A 16,753-nucleotide genomic window follows, 5' to 3' on the forward strand; every position below is an offset into this window, starting at 1 on the left:
CCCCCCCCCACAACACACACACACACACACCCTCCGAAGACAAAACATAGGCATACCCACCCATAAACGCATTAGTAACTTAATTCGTATTGCAAAATTTTTATGTTATTTGAAACCAAATTTCATCAATTTCCAGGGAGCTCGCATAGATAATACCGTACGTTATTATCTATGGTGAGTTATAAGACGCTGGCTCGCTAACCGGGGGGTCTCGGTTTCGCTCCCGGTGTTTGCCGAGAAAAGTCCTCGGATTTTCCGGCGTGCATTCACTTTGTCAGTGGTGTAGTGGGTCTCGGACTCTCCTCTGGTATTGCGGAGAAAATAGACCCACTAGCCATGTATTGTAGTAGTGTGAACCCAACAGGTAAATATTTAGATTTGTCTCCTCTTGGTAATAAGAGGGCGCCACTGTAATGTTTTGACGATGGCGCCTGGAACACCATCAGGTAGTCCCCCGGGCGAAAAAACTAAAAACAGACGACCTAAAGGTGATTATTTTTAATCAAATTCCACATAGAATTAACAATTAACGTTTCTTCTATATTTGAATCAGGTATTTGATCGATAAGTGCTAAAGATAGTCGTTTCAAATGGTCAAAATTGACACGGAACTAGCTCGCCTCGGTTGTGGATTGGCATTTTGCAATAATAATAATCAACCAACTTACATGTAATCAAGACTATTTCGTAATTAAATAAATACATAGATCTACAAGCTTGATTATGAATAAATAATATTGAATGACCTATCACTTTGAAAAATTGAATCAACGTTTTTGGTTGTTTGATTAAAAAACAACATTTGGCACTCAGTTCAGCTCTGAACGTAGGTCTCATTACACTCGACCTCTACGTTCAGGGACTGTCCTATTGGATCCTTGTCGAAAATCTAATCGTTTCCCAGTCAATTTTACTGGGCAACTTTTTACCGCTAACCGGTCGCGTGTCAGTCCCTGTGAACGCCTGAACAATATAAATGAACATCTTAGGGAGAAAATAAGACCTTGCTTACCTGGCTAGAGTCAGTATGAGTGACACAACACGCTGTTAAAAAATATGTCTCCGTCTTCTAACCGACTTGGCGGACATCATTGAAAGGGTAACGCACAAATTTAAGAACTTGGCCATATAAGATGAAACGAAATTTAGGTAAGTCTGGGAGAAAAAAAATGAAATCTTTGAAAAGTTGAGAATCTTCAGTGATTTATTGCTTTGCCTAGCTAAATTACAATAATTTACAATCAAATTCTTTCAAAAATCCCAATTTTTTCGGTCCAGCGTGTTGTGTCGCTCATACTGACTCTAGCCAGGTAAGCAAGGTCTTATTTTCTCTCTAAGATGTTCATTTATATTGTTCAGGCGTTCACAGGGACTGACACGCGACCGGTTAGCAGTAAAAAGTTAACCCAGTAAAATTGACTGGGAAGCGATTAGATTTTCGACAAGGATTCAATAGGACAGTCCCTGAACGTAGACGTCGAGTGGAATGAGACCTACGTTCAGAGCTGATCTAGGCGTTCCCTAATTCAGTCATTGTTTTGTTTGGGGTTTTTTCTCTTTACAACGAACGATGACAGAAAGTGTCAGCATCATGATGGACATGTATTATATAATAACAATTAACAATGTAGCTCTGTACTTTGGAACCTTAAAGATAGATAAAAAAAAATCACATATAAATAAACTGATTTACATTCAATTTTAAACATTTTTATTTTAATTTTTATGCAATTATCTATGTTCTGTGAAATACTGTAGCCACTGTAGGCCTACCCAGAAAAATTTAGACAAAGACCAGTGCGAGCAAGTTAATTTTTTGCTAGAAATTAATATAATAATGTAAGGCGACTTGAACTAATACATTTTGATATATATATTATATAATTTTTTTTCCCTTTGATATCCTTAAATTACATTTAGGTATGTTCAACAGTAACACTTTATTATCAACGACCGTAGTATTTTTTTTTTATTTATTCCAGACACAAAGTTTAAACAGCAGAAACTACCTGCTTGGCAGCCAATTTTAACAGCCAACACTGTTTTACCAGCATTTTTTGCTATTGGAGTTGCCTTCATTCCCTTGGGTGTTGCCTTATTGGTTACATCTAATAACGTAAGTTTTTATAGAGTCCACATTACGACACATTGAGCATCTTTCATTGAAGTTGGATTTTAGTCACATTGTCAAATTAAAAGATTTATTTTTATTTCATGCCATACAAAATTGATTGAGGCATATTGTTTCCAGAATAACACGTATCATAAACCCTTCACGGAACCTTGTAACTTGTACTTACATCACTCTAGTAAAGTAGTTGTGTTGTGCCTTTTGCTAATTAGAAATTTCTCAGATTTAGTTCCACAAGCCCAATACTACATGGTTACAAATATACAGTAGCCAATCACAGAGGCCAGAGGACTTTTATTTCAGCAAATTCATAACAAATAATGAATGTTACCGAACTTTCTCTATTAATTTTGTAGACACAGCATCCTTAACCTTAGCAAACAAGACACCAACTCTTCAGTGCCACATTTGCTCAGTGGATTGGCTATGGCTCTTATTCATTAACCAGGAGGTTCCAGGAGTTGGTCGAGATTTTTAAGCATGGTTTCCCTTTGCAGAGGTGCAAGACAAAAAGCAGGTCCCCTGTGTGTTGGCATGCATGTACAAAAAACCCTTACAGATAAGAGTTGGAAAAGAGGACATGTAGAAACACTGCTGGCTGGGCGTTTTTTTTTCTTTCATAATGTGTATACCTGTTAGTGTAGCCCTGTAGGAGAGTAAGGCATTAGACCCCATTTAATTTTTTCCTTGAGCGTGGAAAATCTGGGTTTTTTTTAACAGATTCGATCATGACTTTGAGTGATTGTCTGATGTTTTATATAAATTTATTTATTTACAGATAACTGAGTTTGTTCTTGATTACACAAATTGTGAAAATTCTCAACAGCCCAATGAGACATGTGCTGAATTTTTTGAAAATGTAAACAACACTGGTAAAATCTGCCAGTGCCAAAAACAGGTGGATTTACCTGAATTTAAGGTAAGTTTAGAAATTTTTTCAAGGTGTTCACATCGAAATCCTTGTATCAAATTTTTGCCAAAATTTTGTCTCACTTGATCAAGATCAGTGCATTTGGAATTTAATGAAGTTTTGCAGAAATTCTGCTGTGCAGGAAGCATTTCCCTCTCAGCGCATGGCATATACATGCACCTGTTTAAATTAGCCCAATTGGAGCAGAAAGTAGGTTATTAAACCTCATTTCATTTTTGGTTTCTTCATTTTCCTTCTACTAGGGGGTTTGGATGGCGGAATGGTTAGCACGTGCGCGCTGTATCATAAAGCCTGTCATTGAGTCAACTGGCGTGGTTTCGAATCCCTGGTTGTACGTGACAAGGAGTAGGGTCGCCTGTCCAACCTCGTGGGTTTTCTGTGGGTCCTCTGGTTTCCTCCAACTGCTAAAGACCCCTACGTGCAATTGAGTTATTGAAATAAAAAATTAAAACTATATGTTAGCCCCAAAATGACCTATTTTGTGTCAAGTGGACGTTAAACCCCATTTCTCTCTCTCTCTTTCCTTCTACTGTCACAGAGCTCTTATTACAAGTGAAATATTGATTTAAGGACATAAACAAGATGTTAGTTTTGAAGTGGATGTTATTATTATATTTTTTCAGGGTCAGGTGTATATGTATTATGGTTTAACCAACTTTTATCAGAATCATCGTCGTTATGTTAAATCTCGCGATGATAATCAACTTAATGGTCAGAGTGTCGGTGTCAGCAGTTTAAACACTGACTGTGATCCATATCGTACTGTCAAGGGAAATGACTCTGAAGGTTATGCACCATGTGGAGCTATAGCTAATAGTTTATTTAATGGTGAGTATTTATGTTACTTTTTGGCATGGTTTCCCCTTGTCACTGGTGCCTGGCAAGGAACATTGTCTAGTTGTTCTGATGGGACCAAAAAACAGGTCACATGTACATGTTAGCATGCAAGTAAAACAACCCTTGCCTGTTTGGACACAAACGACAAGGGACAACTCATTGTAACCCAGATATCATTTAAATTTGTATATCTAGCACTAATTTCTTTCACATTCGTTTAATATCAAATCTTTGTTTAAAAAATCGTTTAAAATCACCAAAAATCATCTAATTTGTACTTGTGTCCAGTTTAAAGCTGACTGATTAATTTTGATAATGAGTGTCCAATTTACAAGTATTTGATTTCCTGACCACTGTTCACAAATTAAACACTTGTAAATTGGACACTCATTATCAAAATTGAATGGTCCGCTTTAAACTGGACAGAAGTACAAATTAAACGATTTATGGAGATTTTAAACAGTTTTGACAAATTTTTAAACAAAAATTGGATATTAAACGAATGTGAAAGATACACAAGATTAAATGATACCTGGGTTACAGTGACTGCTGTTTAACGGTATGATGGAGACCTAAATCAAGCCAGAGAATAAACGGATTAACAAAACAATACAGGAATGTATATTCCATTAGAAAACGAGGTATGTCCGTCTTCATAAGCCCTAATCAGGCAGATATGTAGAAGAGTCGTTAAACCCCATATTATTTCTATATTCCACTTCCTTTATTTCAGATACTTTCACAATGACCTTTAACCAAACTGTTCAAGTAAATCTGCTGAAGACAGGAATTGCTTGGGTATCAGATAAGAGTGTCAAGTTTAAAAATCCAAGTAGTAAGTCTATTTATATTTTGAATTGTGCAGCAGGCATCAGAGCAAATGTGCCAAATGGCTCAATATTTTATAATGTTAAACAAGTGCAAGGAGTAAAAAGACCGGTTGCCCCGTAAACAAAGTATAACATACTTTTTTAACTCACTTGAGAATCAAAAGAAATTTTATGTCCAGCCCAACCATTCGTAATCCCTGATAGTCAAAATATGCAGTGGTACAGAGAAGATTCTTGTATTAAGCCATTGTGGCTCTGTGAGTAAGGCTTTTGTTCACAAATACCAGGAGGTCCCAGGTTCCATCCCATGTACATGTTTTGGCCGAGAAAGACATATTGGATTTTGCAGCATTGCCCCCCCCCATCATAGTTGTAGGAGGGAGGTCATGGAAAGAAACAGCATCCAGTTGTATGGATCTAATGATAAATCAAGGTCCTGCGTAGCCTACACATTAGCATTTACTTAAAAGAAACCTTGACTGTTGGAATTAGGGAAAGAGTTACCCAAAATGCTATCGTCATGGCAAACTTTTCCTCACAGCAGTGTTAGGTGTATGCCCATGTTCCTTATCCCGCTTTGTGGAGAATGGAAGATGGGAAATCCCATTTCATTTCAATTCCAGCCCTTCTCCATATAAAAATATCTAGTTATTTTTGGTATATTTTGAACACGGTTTCCTCCTTGCAGATTGGGACCATATGCATAAACCACCCAACTGGGCACGACCTGTGTGGGAGCTGGACGTCAATGTGACTAGTAACAATGGCTATAAAAACGAAGATTTGATCGTATGGATGAGAACAGCTGCTCTGCCATCATTCCGTAAACTCTACCGACGTATTGATCACTCACAGGCAGAATTCAAAGATGGTCTTCAAGCAGGAACTTACAACATAACCATAGATTATTGTAAGTACTGTGAAAAACGAACTCATGAATAGTAACGTCAAACATGAACTCATGAATAGTAACATCGAACATGAACTCGTGAATAGTAATATCGAACATGAACTCATGAATAGTAACGTCAAACATGAACTCATGAATATTAATGTCAAACAAAAGCTCATGAAGTAACATCAAACATGAACTCGTGAATAATAACATGGGGGGTGTCCATCAAGTGGGCACAAAACCACACCCAACTTTTCGATAGTAAAATTTTGCGTTGAATGTATTGCAATAGTCGTCTTCAGTAGACTAAAGTAGAACATTAAACACCATTTTATTTTTATTTCTGTCGTGTAGATATATGATTTTATTATTTATATATTACAGCCTATCCCGTGACGGCTTTCCAGGGTACTAAAAGTATTATCCTCACTACAACATCATGGCTTGGAGGGAAAAACCCATTTCTTGGTATCGCATACCTCGTAGTGGGTAGTCTGTGTATTATACTAGGTGTTATCTTCTCCGTTATTCAACTTAAATGGGGCAAAAGGTCAGTATGAATATTCATATATTTTACATCTACTGATTGGCATATTGAAATGTATTTAGGGTCATGATTTTATCAAAAGAATGGCCCATATTTAAAAAAGGTATCAATTACAATGAATGGTTGGAAAATAGCCATGTATTCACTTTTCCCAGTAGGTTTTAGTTAGTGACCATCATTTAGTACCCGACTCAATACAATACATGAATTGTTTTCAGTTCACACACAAATAATGTGTGGACTAATCGGTAAGCTCCATTTCATGGAGTTACAAGACAGTCCTTTTATGGGGTTATTTGAAGTTTGCAGGACAGAGGACATGACAAGGAACGGTGTGTAGTAGTTTGGATGGAACAGAAAACCGTGGTCCTTTGTACCCATTAATGTGCACGTAAATTCCCACTGACAGATGTAAATCAAAATAAAAGTAGACTGTAGCACCATTGTCTGGATAATTTCCCCCATAGAACACAGCATGGCGTATGTCTGTCTTCACTAGCCCTGTTGGAACGGTAAAGTACCATGTTAATCCCGACTACTTTTCATTTTGTGTTCGGTGTTATCCAGGTTACCAATTAGTAAGTTTGTTTCATATGCTGATGTTTGACCTGCCTATACCACCATCATTTTCCCCCTAATATTTGTACTGCAACGATGAATCGATGAACCGCCATGTTTTGAAAATCCACAATGCGCGATACAATCAATGCCCATATCGCGATTCGTTATCCAAATAATAATTTCACAAAAATAGACTGACATTTCTTTAAATGCGTAAATAAGTGCATGAGAAAAATAACTTTTTTACTTTCAGCGAGTTTTAAGGCCTTTTTGACACATAAGTAGCTTATTATAACTATTTCGTCAAGATTAAAATGTCAGTCTGGTTATGTAAGTCGAGCTGGAAATTAAGTTGCGTTCAAATTACACACTTGAATAATATGCAGAAAATAACCCCATACAACTTCAACATATTAATATATATATATATGTGTGTGTGTGTGTGTCAGTAATATGCGATTTTTGATAATATTACTGTATAAGAATGACGATTTGTTCATACTGCATACATTGATCAGCACATTTTCAATGTATATTAATATATGATATTAAAATCTTCGTAACGTTATTTCCATTGCTGTTCCGTAATCTATGACTGACCTAACAACAAGAAAGCTTTTCATTGGCTAAAATTGTTGTGGCAATACAAGCCATCCAGCTGAAATTTGTTTCATAATGAATTCACCAAATTCAAGTCTCATGATCGACAAAAGCAATATTGAGATCGAAATGCCCCATACCAAGTATATAAGTCACACGTAAAGTATGGGAGTTTTAAGGATTTCCCGTTAAGCATGACAGCAATGAAATCTGTTTAGTTGACCGAGAAAACACCACATTTAAAGTAAATGATAAAAGTAGGCCTTCGAATTTTCACAGTGAGAGACTTGTCAAAATTTAACAACATTTTTTAAATTGATTTCCTATATCGCGATATTAATCGTAGACTATGAATCGTGATGTGCATCGTATCGTGGCCTGGCGTATCGTTGCAGCCCTACCTAATATTGACAGTTATTTTTAGAAGCTATGTTGTTTTCTACACTAACTGTGTTATTATGTACATAGAATTAAAGCTGAATTTGATAAAAACATCTACGAGGGAGGCTATAGAATGTAATAAAGATAGCCACAAGCAAGTACTAACAAATATTCATAGGCTTTATTAACCCTTCTATATATAATCAAATCCGTGGTGGTTGTGTGCTTACATGAACAGATCCTCCTCCTTTTTTTTGCATCAAACTAAACAGGTTTTGTCCTTTGCAGTTACACCAGCTTTTGACTAAAATCTTCCGCATGGATTACAAAAACACAATTTTGCTTGTATTAAAAATAACTTTATTAAAGGTAAAACCTTCATACTAATTTATAAGGGGGGGATGGCCCAATGGTTAGCATGTGCGTGCTGTATCATAAGGTCTGCCATTGAGTCAACTGGCGTGGTTTCAATTCCCCAGTTGTATGTGACAAGGAGTAGGATCGCCTGTCCAACCTCATGGGTTTTCTGCAGGTCCTCCGGTTTCCTCCCACTGCTAAAGACCCTTATGCGCAACCATGTGTTAGTCCCGAAATGACCTAGTTTGTCTCGAGCGGGCGTTAAACCCCATTTCACTCTCTCCCTTTCATACTAATGTATCAATAACTATTGATTTACAACAATTTTATATACAGTTGTTTGATGAATACATGTAGGTAAACTATGATGATATATGATGTAAAGATATATGTAGGACTATAAATAAGAGAGAAAACATAATTTTAACAATTTACGATTTGATTGAAGTATAATTATTGAGACGTTAATCTGCCTTGGGCTTTTAATAAAAATACATAAATAAATAGAAATCTGGAACAATCAATCAATCCAAACCAGTGGTCTTAATCCTTTAAACTCACCATTATCAGGGTATATCTCAAATCGACCAAAGTATTGTGTTAATGTGATATTAAGCCAAATTCCATATAGAACATAAACATTCTCTCTAATACAGCAGCCATAGAACCGGTTTGACTCCATCTTGATTGAACAACATCCCTGTGTGGGTTCCAGCAATCTTCATCAAATTGAGGCAATAAACAGCTGATTCCATTCACAAACGAACTATCCACAAAAAGAAAAAATAGAACCCTGCATGGTACTAGCACCACAGGGCAATAATAACTCTTAGTAACATTGGCACAAAGCATTCTACATACCAAGTTTTTTTTTGCAAAGTGTGTTTTGTAATCCATTTGGTGGATGCAGTAGGTTATCGGGAGTTTTAAAATTAAAAGATTTTAGTCCACAACTTCTATTCTTCTCTGAATATATTTTGTCTGAACTTGGGTTACATGGAGTTATGTCCCTTTTAATTTATTATATTTGGTTCACTTCTAGACAGGTGTTGGCACTCTTCTTTTCAGGAGTATGTGAACCATGTTCAGGGCCCTTAAGATACAATCGAACTTTTAAGAAATACTGCAATTCGATTGGCTGACCAGTAAAATCAATTTGCATATATCCAATGAAGTTGCAGTATTTCTTAAAATTTCGGTTGTAACTTAGTTTAAGTTTTCGTGAATAAGGGCCCTGCACATGATCAGCCAATCATTATCAAAATTTGCGACAAAATACAAAACATTTTTTACCTTGCCGTGAAAAGAACAAGAGACACATACATGTATTAAGACATGTGTATACTGAAATCATGAAACAAATTCGTCTTCTACTATTATTTTGGGGATGGTTTATGGATTGTTTTTGTATTCGTATTTGTTTTTCAGAGTTGGTGATTTTGGGAAAACATTTGCGGTAAAAAAAAATATTAATTCCGAATGTGCCCCAAAGTTTGTCTAAAAGGGTCATGTGGTATAGAATATGGATTGGTGATTCCCAGCAGCCCTAAATTTTGATACCCTTTTTGGTATAAAATCCAATCAAGTATCAAAGCTTATAACACCTATGAATGAATGTATTAATTTGTCAATTAATATTAAATAATTTACTTATTTTGTTATAGCAGGACTTCCAGAATAAGTTTGTTCTTAATTCCTCATTTTCAAATTAACCACTCTCCCCTCGTCCCTGGGAATCACTGACACGTTTACCAGCAAGCCATGTTGCCTCTATTGACCATAGAGTTAAATTCATCAACTGCCTCTTTTAGACAAATGATATAATACTTAATTGTGATAACTGATAATTCTAACAGTACATGTTCATGTTTACTTAATATGCATTTTGAATCACTACAGTTCTATTTAAAAATACCTGAGGGGAGGGAATTGGGGTGGAGCACCAACAGTTCTGTTTAAAAAACCTGATGGTGGAGGTTGTCCCAACCAGAAAATTAGATTATTTTATATATTTATCAACCCTTTTTTCACACTATTTTTTAAAACATGAAAGGCAATACCAACTCGAGCATTTAATGATTTTAGACCAGGTTCAGAATCCTTCAGGTATTTTTAATTCGAACATTGCTAAATGAATAATATTACACTATGGCCTTACTATATTTTTATTGACTGTGACTAAAACTATAACACAGAGTTGTGTGGATAGAATACAATACTACATATAACCTAGAGCAGTCAGTGAATGCCAACCTAATATAGTGAAGCTCTAGTGTATTAGCACATGTTATCAGAATATTAAAATAGCAGGAATTTAGTGCATAATAATTATACAATATATCATGAAATTGTGTCTTTGAAATGTGAAGATGCAGTATTGACATCCTAATACATTGTACCTTGACGTAGGTAATTGACCTCATGTTATATTGCATTTCTGCAAAATGTGAATATATAGTATTATGGCATATGCTAGGTATCGTGACTGCTTTATCTAACCAGATATTACAAAGGGATGTTTGTTAGTGGTGGGCAAATCTTGTTCCGGATTGAACCAGTCATACATAACTGTAGCACTTGTTACAAACCTTCTTTACCAGACATTATTAAGTGTTCTCTCAGAAATTAATATGCAGCTATTGTACTCAAGATGTCAGATGAAAGTTGTCCGACCCTGCATTAACTATAGTATTATCATATTTCAAGAACATATATTTGGAGAAAATCATAACATATTAATCTTAACCAAATTTGTTGAAAATAGATTCATAGAATTAGAACTGTAAATCTATCGAGAGCATCTTATTTGCCACCTACATTGACTGTAAGATGGAATGAAAACATGATCAAAGTATGTTTGTTATATAAAAATGATCCCTGTGTGCCATGGGATTTCCCAGGGCAGTTCCCCTTGTTAGTTGAGCAGGACGAAGGGAACAGCACCTAGTCATTTGGATGAGGCAAAAGAAGAGACACTATACTTGTTGGTGTGCACATACAAGAATCCTTAACAGTTGAAATTTGATGAAGAGTATGCAGGAATGCTGCTGCCTGGACAAAATGTCCCTCGGATCACACTGCATAGTATATATACTATACTTCACTGTCCTGATCAGTACAACAAGTTAGGATGTTAACACCCATTGTATTTTCATTTCATTTCCAAACAATGACAGTTCTGAGGAATTTAAAATGTTTGCATTACGATTTTTTTTTACAGCATGATACACGTATCAAGATATGATGCTCATTCTGTATCAGAATGACAACTAGTAAATAACTTAATAGGTTCATTGAATTACTTATTTGCATTTTTGATCGTATTATAAATTAACTCTGTTCGATCCAAGTTTACATTTAGCCTTTATTTTTTCTTTAGTATTTGATGCGTTTGGTTTAATTTTTTCTTTTGAAATTTTCTGTTAATTTTAGAAATCAGGCTTGGTAAAAGGTAGGACAATCAAGATGCACGGAAGATTTGTCTTGGAAATTTTTCTTTTTAATCTTTTTGCTTCCTGTACAAACAATTTTGATGTGTCTTTTGAAAGATTTACAGCACAATTTGAAACAAATCTGTTAGTTCTGACTTCATGTGTCTCTTTGTCATTTTCTAAGATCATTTTCAGCATGATTTAATAAAACAGCCCTCTTATTTTTGACGCTCTGTAATTTTTTTAGATAGATCCTATATGCATTTTTTTTTTCAACTTCTAGCATTTTGAGCGATTTTTTTTCTGCTGTGTAAAATCAACCTTGTTTTTATAGGACAGACTTATGGTACATCGTCGGGCAAATATGTACAAACTTATGAATTTATTTTTGCTTTAAATGGATTTGGTCATCGAATCATTACATGTACCTAAAGTTATGGAAACATATATGCTTTATATTGACCCAGTACCTTAAATTATTAATTATTTTTGCATTATTTGCATTTTGTCTTCGACCCAATACCTAATAGTTACATATTGCCCAAATTCAGGTTTGATGGGATTTTTTTATGATATATGGTCATATAAGTCTCATCGCCCCAGTCTGTCGGTTCATAATTAACAAGTTACAAGAACACTTTACCAATGACATGTATCATGGAACTTTACATATGTTTTCATAATGAGATGAAAAATTCTATTGAATTTAGCAATTTCTAATTATGATTTTCAGACCTATTGCCTTTGATCACTTCATAAAATCTGTTGAATTCCAACAACAAAGGTTTTGCCAAAACTCAATTATTTTATATCTTTTTTTTTTATCCATGTGTTAATATTTAAACCATTAGGAAATACCAGTGTCTTAAAATTTGGGAAAAACAATCTGGTACTATAGCATGTAGCCAAGAATTTTCAGGATTTTTTTTCAAACTTGATTCCAACATGTCAGGGGTTAGTGACTGTGGACCTGACATGGAAAATGTGCTTAGTCGATCAATCAGATGTGATGACAACCTGATGTCTACCCTTGACTTTTGGAATCCAACACAGTAGTAGGTAGAAACATCTACCTGTTTGTATAAAAATCTAGAATGTTTCTGCAAATTTTTATTTTTTGTTTGTTTTGTTTTTTTGTTAAATGTGGTTTTTTTTTTATTCTACTAACCTTTTTTATTCTAACAAATTAGTTTCAATATTGTGTATAGTTAGAGGGTAATAATTGACACGATTTGTGATGTAAAAGGCACAAAACATTATATAATTTATAAAGTTATAAATCTGAACTTTTAAAATTATACTGTATAGTTTGTAATTATTTAAATGAAATTGGTGGTCCTATGTAAAATCCCTGCTCTCTATAACTGTTTTAATGGATAGCATACCTTTTAATTCGTTTTGGGTTATCGTATGAATAAGTGGTCAAGTGATCCTAATGTTTTACTGGGGATATTGCAACCACCATCAATGTTATTGTGGACTTAATTCCATGTTGTATAGAACTTTTCATATACATGTACACGTAATCTGTGGGGTTTTTTTATCTTTTGCTGCCTCTGCTCTATTCCCCTGCAAGTAAACAAATTACACAGATTAAATATGAGACTTGTCCAATGTTAGTCCCTAAATGACAGTGGACATTTAAATCCATTTAAATCAATGAATTAAGGTTGTAAAAATTTATCAACAAATAGTCAACTTTTGGTTTGATTCATTCCAATTCTTTTTTTTTTTTTTTTTTTCTTCTTGTTTTTGGTTGACATCTTTGTTTTTACTGTATCAGGAGAATTATTCCCGTGAAATGAATAAATAGAGGTATGTTATCCATTAAAAGAGCTAGGTCATTAATAATATTTTATCCACAACATCAAACTTAAAGATATTGTAAACTTGTATACACAGGACACGGTTTTATAGAATACAATTTCTGTTTATTAGTGAGCCCTTCGACCAGGATTATCAACCAAATGGTGCCTTGATGTACAAGTTCATGTAACAAATGTTTTGTAAATAATCAGAGACATTCCACTAATTACCTGTCCAACCTGGTGGGTTTTCTCCGGGTCCTCCGGTTTCCTCCCACTGCTAAAGACCCCTACGCGCAAGCGAATTATTGAAATGAAATTAAACCATATGTTAATCTCAAAATGACCTAGTTTGTGTCGAGTGGACGTTGAACCCCATCTCTCTCTCCAATAATTACCTTGAAAAATTATAGTGTATCTAAATTGCGCCAGTTCCATCCACAACTGCATGTACCATTTGCTTGGTAGAGACTCAGAGGCTAAAGGATTGTGTTTAAAAGTTCGCTCAGTAATAATTAGTAACTATATTCCTTAGAATCGCGTCCTGGTTAATTCAGTTCAATTATTAAGATAGATTTGTGTAAACTTATGATCATTAAAAAGGAAATGAGCTACCGTGTACAAAAAGAAATGTCATTGTTGTATTTAGATATAACAGTGTGAGACACGATCAGCTTTCTCTTCATAGAGCACTTGAATATTAATTGATCTATCCATATGTTTTATGTATATAAAAAGAAATATTTTGATTATTTTTCAGATCAGTCGATATGGTGAATATTACTAGCAGAGAAGCATACTAAAGAAAAATATCAACCCTGATCCTATTAAGAAACATGTTGAGTATATCTGTGATACCAAATTATATCCTTCAGGCTTCAAAATCTCAATTGTTAAGCCTAGCTTATGTCGCCCTACGACTCGACAACACTGACGGCGACTCGAAATCGACGACTAGTTTATGATAAATGATCGGTCGTGACTACCTGAGTAGCCTGAGCGCTCTTACGACTGGTGTAAGTCGGACGGCAACCAGTCGCCTCCAGTTTCTCGGAATCACATGTTCTACTCTTACGACTGGAGACGACTGGCAGGTTATCACTTGACAGTCAAGTGACCAATTGTGGCTTCGATTCTGTAACTGACGCCAGGCGACATGAGCGCGCTTGCGACTATGATCAACTGGTTGCTCGTGGTTGCGTCCAGTCGTGGATAAATTCAGTCATAGCGACATAAGCTCTCAGTTGCCGTTAGCCGCCGTCAGTTTTAACACGTCGTAGGGCGAGATAAGCAAGGCTTTAGCCACCGCGTCAAGATTTTCATTTTTTTTTTAAATTTATTGAGAGCGCCTGATACTCATTCTCAGTCAGCTGGCAAGATCACCTAACAGATAAGTTTTATATGAGCAGTTGAAAATTCAATAACCCATAATTTATTTCACATTTGAAGGAGGACTTTAATTATTGTGCATTTTGCCAACACTATTATATTTGTTGTTATTGTTGATTAATTTATATCAATGTATATAATTGTAATTATTGATTATGTATGTAAATGTGAACGATATACATTGTATTTGTATGTTTTCCTCATCGAATGTATGCATCTACGCTTTTTAAAAATAATTTCCTTTGATGTTTTTCACTAAATTCTTTTCACGGTGTGTGACTTTTGGGTTGTACAATGCCCCTATTAATTTTCAAGGTTGGCCGATAGTAAGGTTTTATTGGATTTGTTTTTTGAAACAATATTTTTATTTAGGATATCTGAATGGGATTGGATGTGATGTTCTACCTTGCCCAAAAAACCTTTAAGATAATTTGATTTGATGTGCCATTGTATTCATGGCAGATTTAATCTATGTATTTTGGTTTCTGCAATGCCCCTACCTAATTTCGAAATGATTATTTTTTACATTGAATTCATTTAATCTATGCTTTTGTTGGTAAAGTTGTCCATCACTCGTGTCTAAATATTTTTTTATGTTCTTATTTGGATTCCCATCACAGTTAATTTATTCTTTTTGGGTTCTGCATTAGGCCATTAGATTTTCAGAAACAATGGATTAAAAAAACAAGCATAAGAAAACGATATACTTGTTGAACGAAAATGGAAAATGTTATGTCTGAGTGCATTATTGAATAGTGTTTAACTTTACCTAAATCCATTTCTCCCCAAAAAATAGTTTAATTGTTTTGAGTAAATAGTGCAATACCAATTCATGTATAGTGTCTGTGTATTTCAAAATATTATTAATGGTGCGACATGATCTTTGATCAACTTCATAGTTTTTTGTTTAATATGTATTTCCCTTCTCAGCAACTATATATTATGTCACAAGTTTGTATTGTCTGTATTTTTAGCGCAGTTTTTTTTATAAGCTCAGGTCGGTCGGTGCACGCTCTAGAGGATAAAGTTATTGTCCGATTGACTTTAAATTTATACACAGTGTACATGTATATGGTCTTGAGGCGAAGAAGGCTATTAGTTTCCAGCAATCTCTGCCAGGGCTATGACGCTTGAGCCCTTTGATAAATCTTGTGGTCGCTTATGTTTTTCATGTTGTCCCTCTTCTCGTAGCACTATGACCTCACCTCAGTAAGGATATACCTGGATGACTCAGACTATAGACCTGCATGACCTGGACTGAACCCCATGTCCACATTTTTAATTAAGAAAAATTGTAATCTATCCTTACCAAAAGTAGCATAGTGGACAAAGGGGAAGTTCGAGATGTTCTTGAATTTAATTAAAATGTTTTACAATAACTATTCATATTTATTTTATTCTAACTACTATCCATTCATTTCTTATTCTTTGTATATCTTCTTTTTTTTTTAAATATAAAGTCATTCCATACAGTATCAGATTTGTTTTTATTACAAAACGCTGTAGGGTCTACACGTCTAGCTGATTACGTGACGTTTAATCCTACATCTGTAGACATATTGAGTTCAGGGGGCACTAAATAATCGTCATCATCTACCAAATAAGCATCGTTTCCAGCGCGCTACTTAACGACTTAAAGTTGCGGTCATGAACGGCTGATTCCAGTTACAAACAAACTATCCAGAAGAAAGAAGAGAACATGGTAAAAAGAACAACCTAGAAAGGGTTATTAAAATGTTGACAACTCACAACATGTTTACAGTACTGGCTAGCTGTAGTTTAATTTATAACCAGTGTCAACTCACCAGATAATACAGCGTATGATTAAGCTACAAGATTTATGAAGACATTTTAATTTAGGGTGGAGCTGTTTTTCCTTAGGACTTGTATATCATCTACTTAAAGAATACGTACTTCTCTCGAATATCCAGTCGTAGACTAAATGAGACAAATCCGATTGGTCATGTTATATTAAATAACACTTTGGACTGCCCCTGATCCACTATCGAGCTATATGAAATAATCTGCGGTTACGATTTAAAAGCCCCCAACCCAAAC

The 16,753-nt window shown here is 35.0% G+C and overlaps 1 protein-coding gene across 10 annotated transcripts; it reads left to right on the forward strand.

Annotated features, from left to right (window-relative positions):
• Nucleotides 1–406: 406 nt before the first annotated feature.
• Nucleotides 407–16,170, forward strand: LOC126825641 (cell cycle control protein 50A). Of its 10 annotated transcripts, none has more exons than XM_050555377.2 (10): nucleotides 407–488; nucleotides 1,983–2,116; nucleotides 2,910–3,050; nucleotides 3,686–3,890; nucleotides 4,633–4,734; nucleotides 5,418–5,639; nucleotides 6,009–6,174; nucleotides 9,499–9,526; nucleotides 11,291–11,358; nucleotides 14,067–16,170. In XM_050555377.2, exons 1-9 carry the CDS (start codon nucleotides 425–427, stop codon nucleotides 11,312–11,314), a joined length of 1,086 nt encoding a protein of 361 aa, XP_050411334.1. In that variant the 5' UTR covers nucleotides 407–424; the 3' UTR covers nucleotides 11,315–11,358; nucleotides 14,067–16,170. The 10 variants fall into 10 exon arrangements, with proteins under 10 accessions (XP_050411334.1, XP_050411335.1, XP_050411330.1 ...); XM_050555378.2 differs by having other exon boundaries at nucleotides 11,291–11,342; XM_050555373.2 differs by lacking the exon at nucleotides 11,291–11,358 and adding an exon at nucleotides 11,503–11,521.
• The last annotated feature ends 583 nt before the right edge of the window (nucleotides 16,171–16,753 follow it).

This window comes from Patella vulgata, chromosome 6 (assembly GCF_932274485.2).
Source record: "Patella vulgata chromosome 6, xgPatVulg1.2, whole genome shotgun sequence".
In the NCBI taxonomy this organism is placed as follows: domain Eukaryota; kingdom Metazoa; phylum Mollusca; class Gastropoda; family Patellidae; genus Patella; species Patella vulgata.

Excerpts from the sequence above, each read along its gene's own strand:
- LOC126825641 (XM_050555373.2), top strand. The coding sequence starts at position 425 with ATGGCGCCTGGAACACCATCAGGTAGTCCCCCGGGCGAAAAAACTAAA. Across the intron at positions 2,117-2,909 it reads TATTGGTTACATCTAATAAC|ATAACTGAGTTTGTTCTTGA; the intron begins GTAAGTTTTTAT and ends ATTTATTTACAG. Across the intron at positions 4,735-5,417 it reads CAAGTTTAAAAATCCAAGTA|ATTGGGACCATATGCATAAA; the intron begins GTAAGTCTATTT and ends TCCTCCTTGCAG.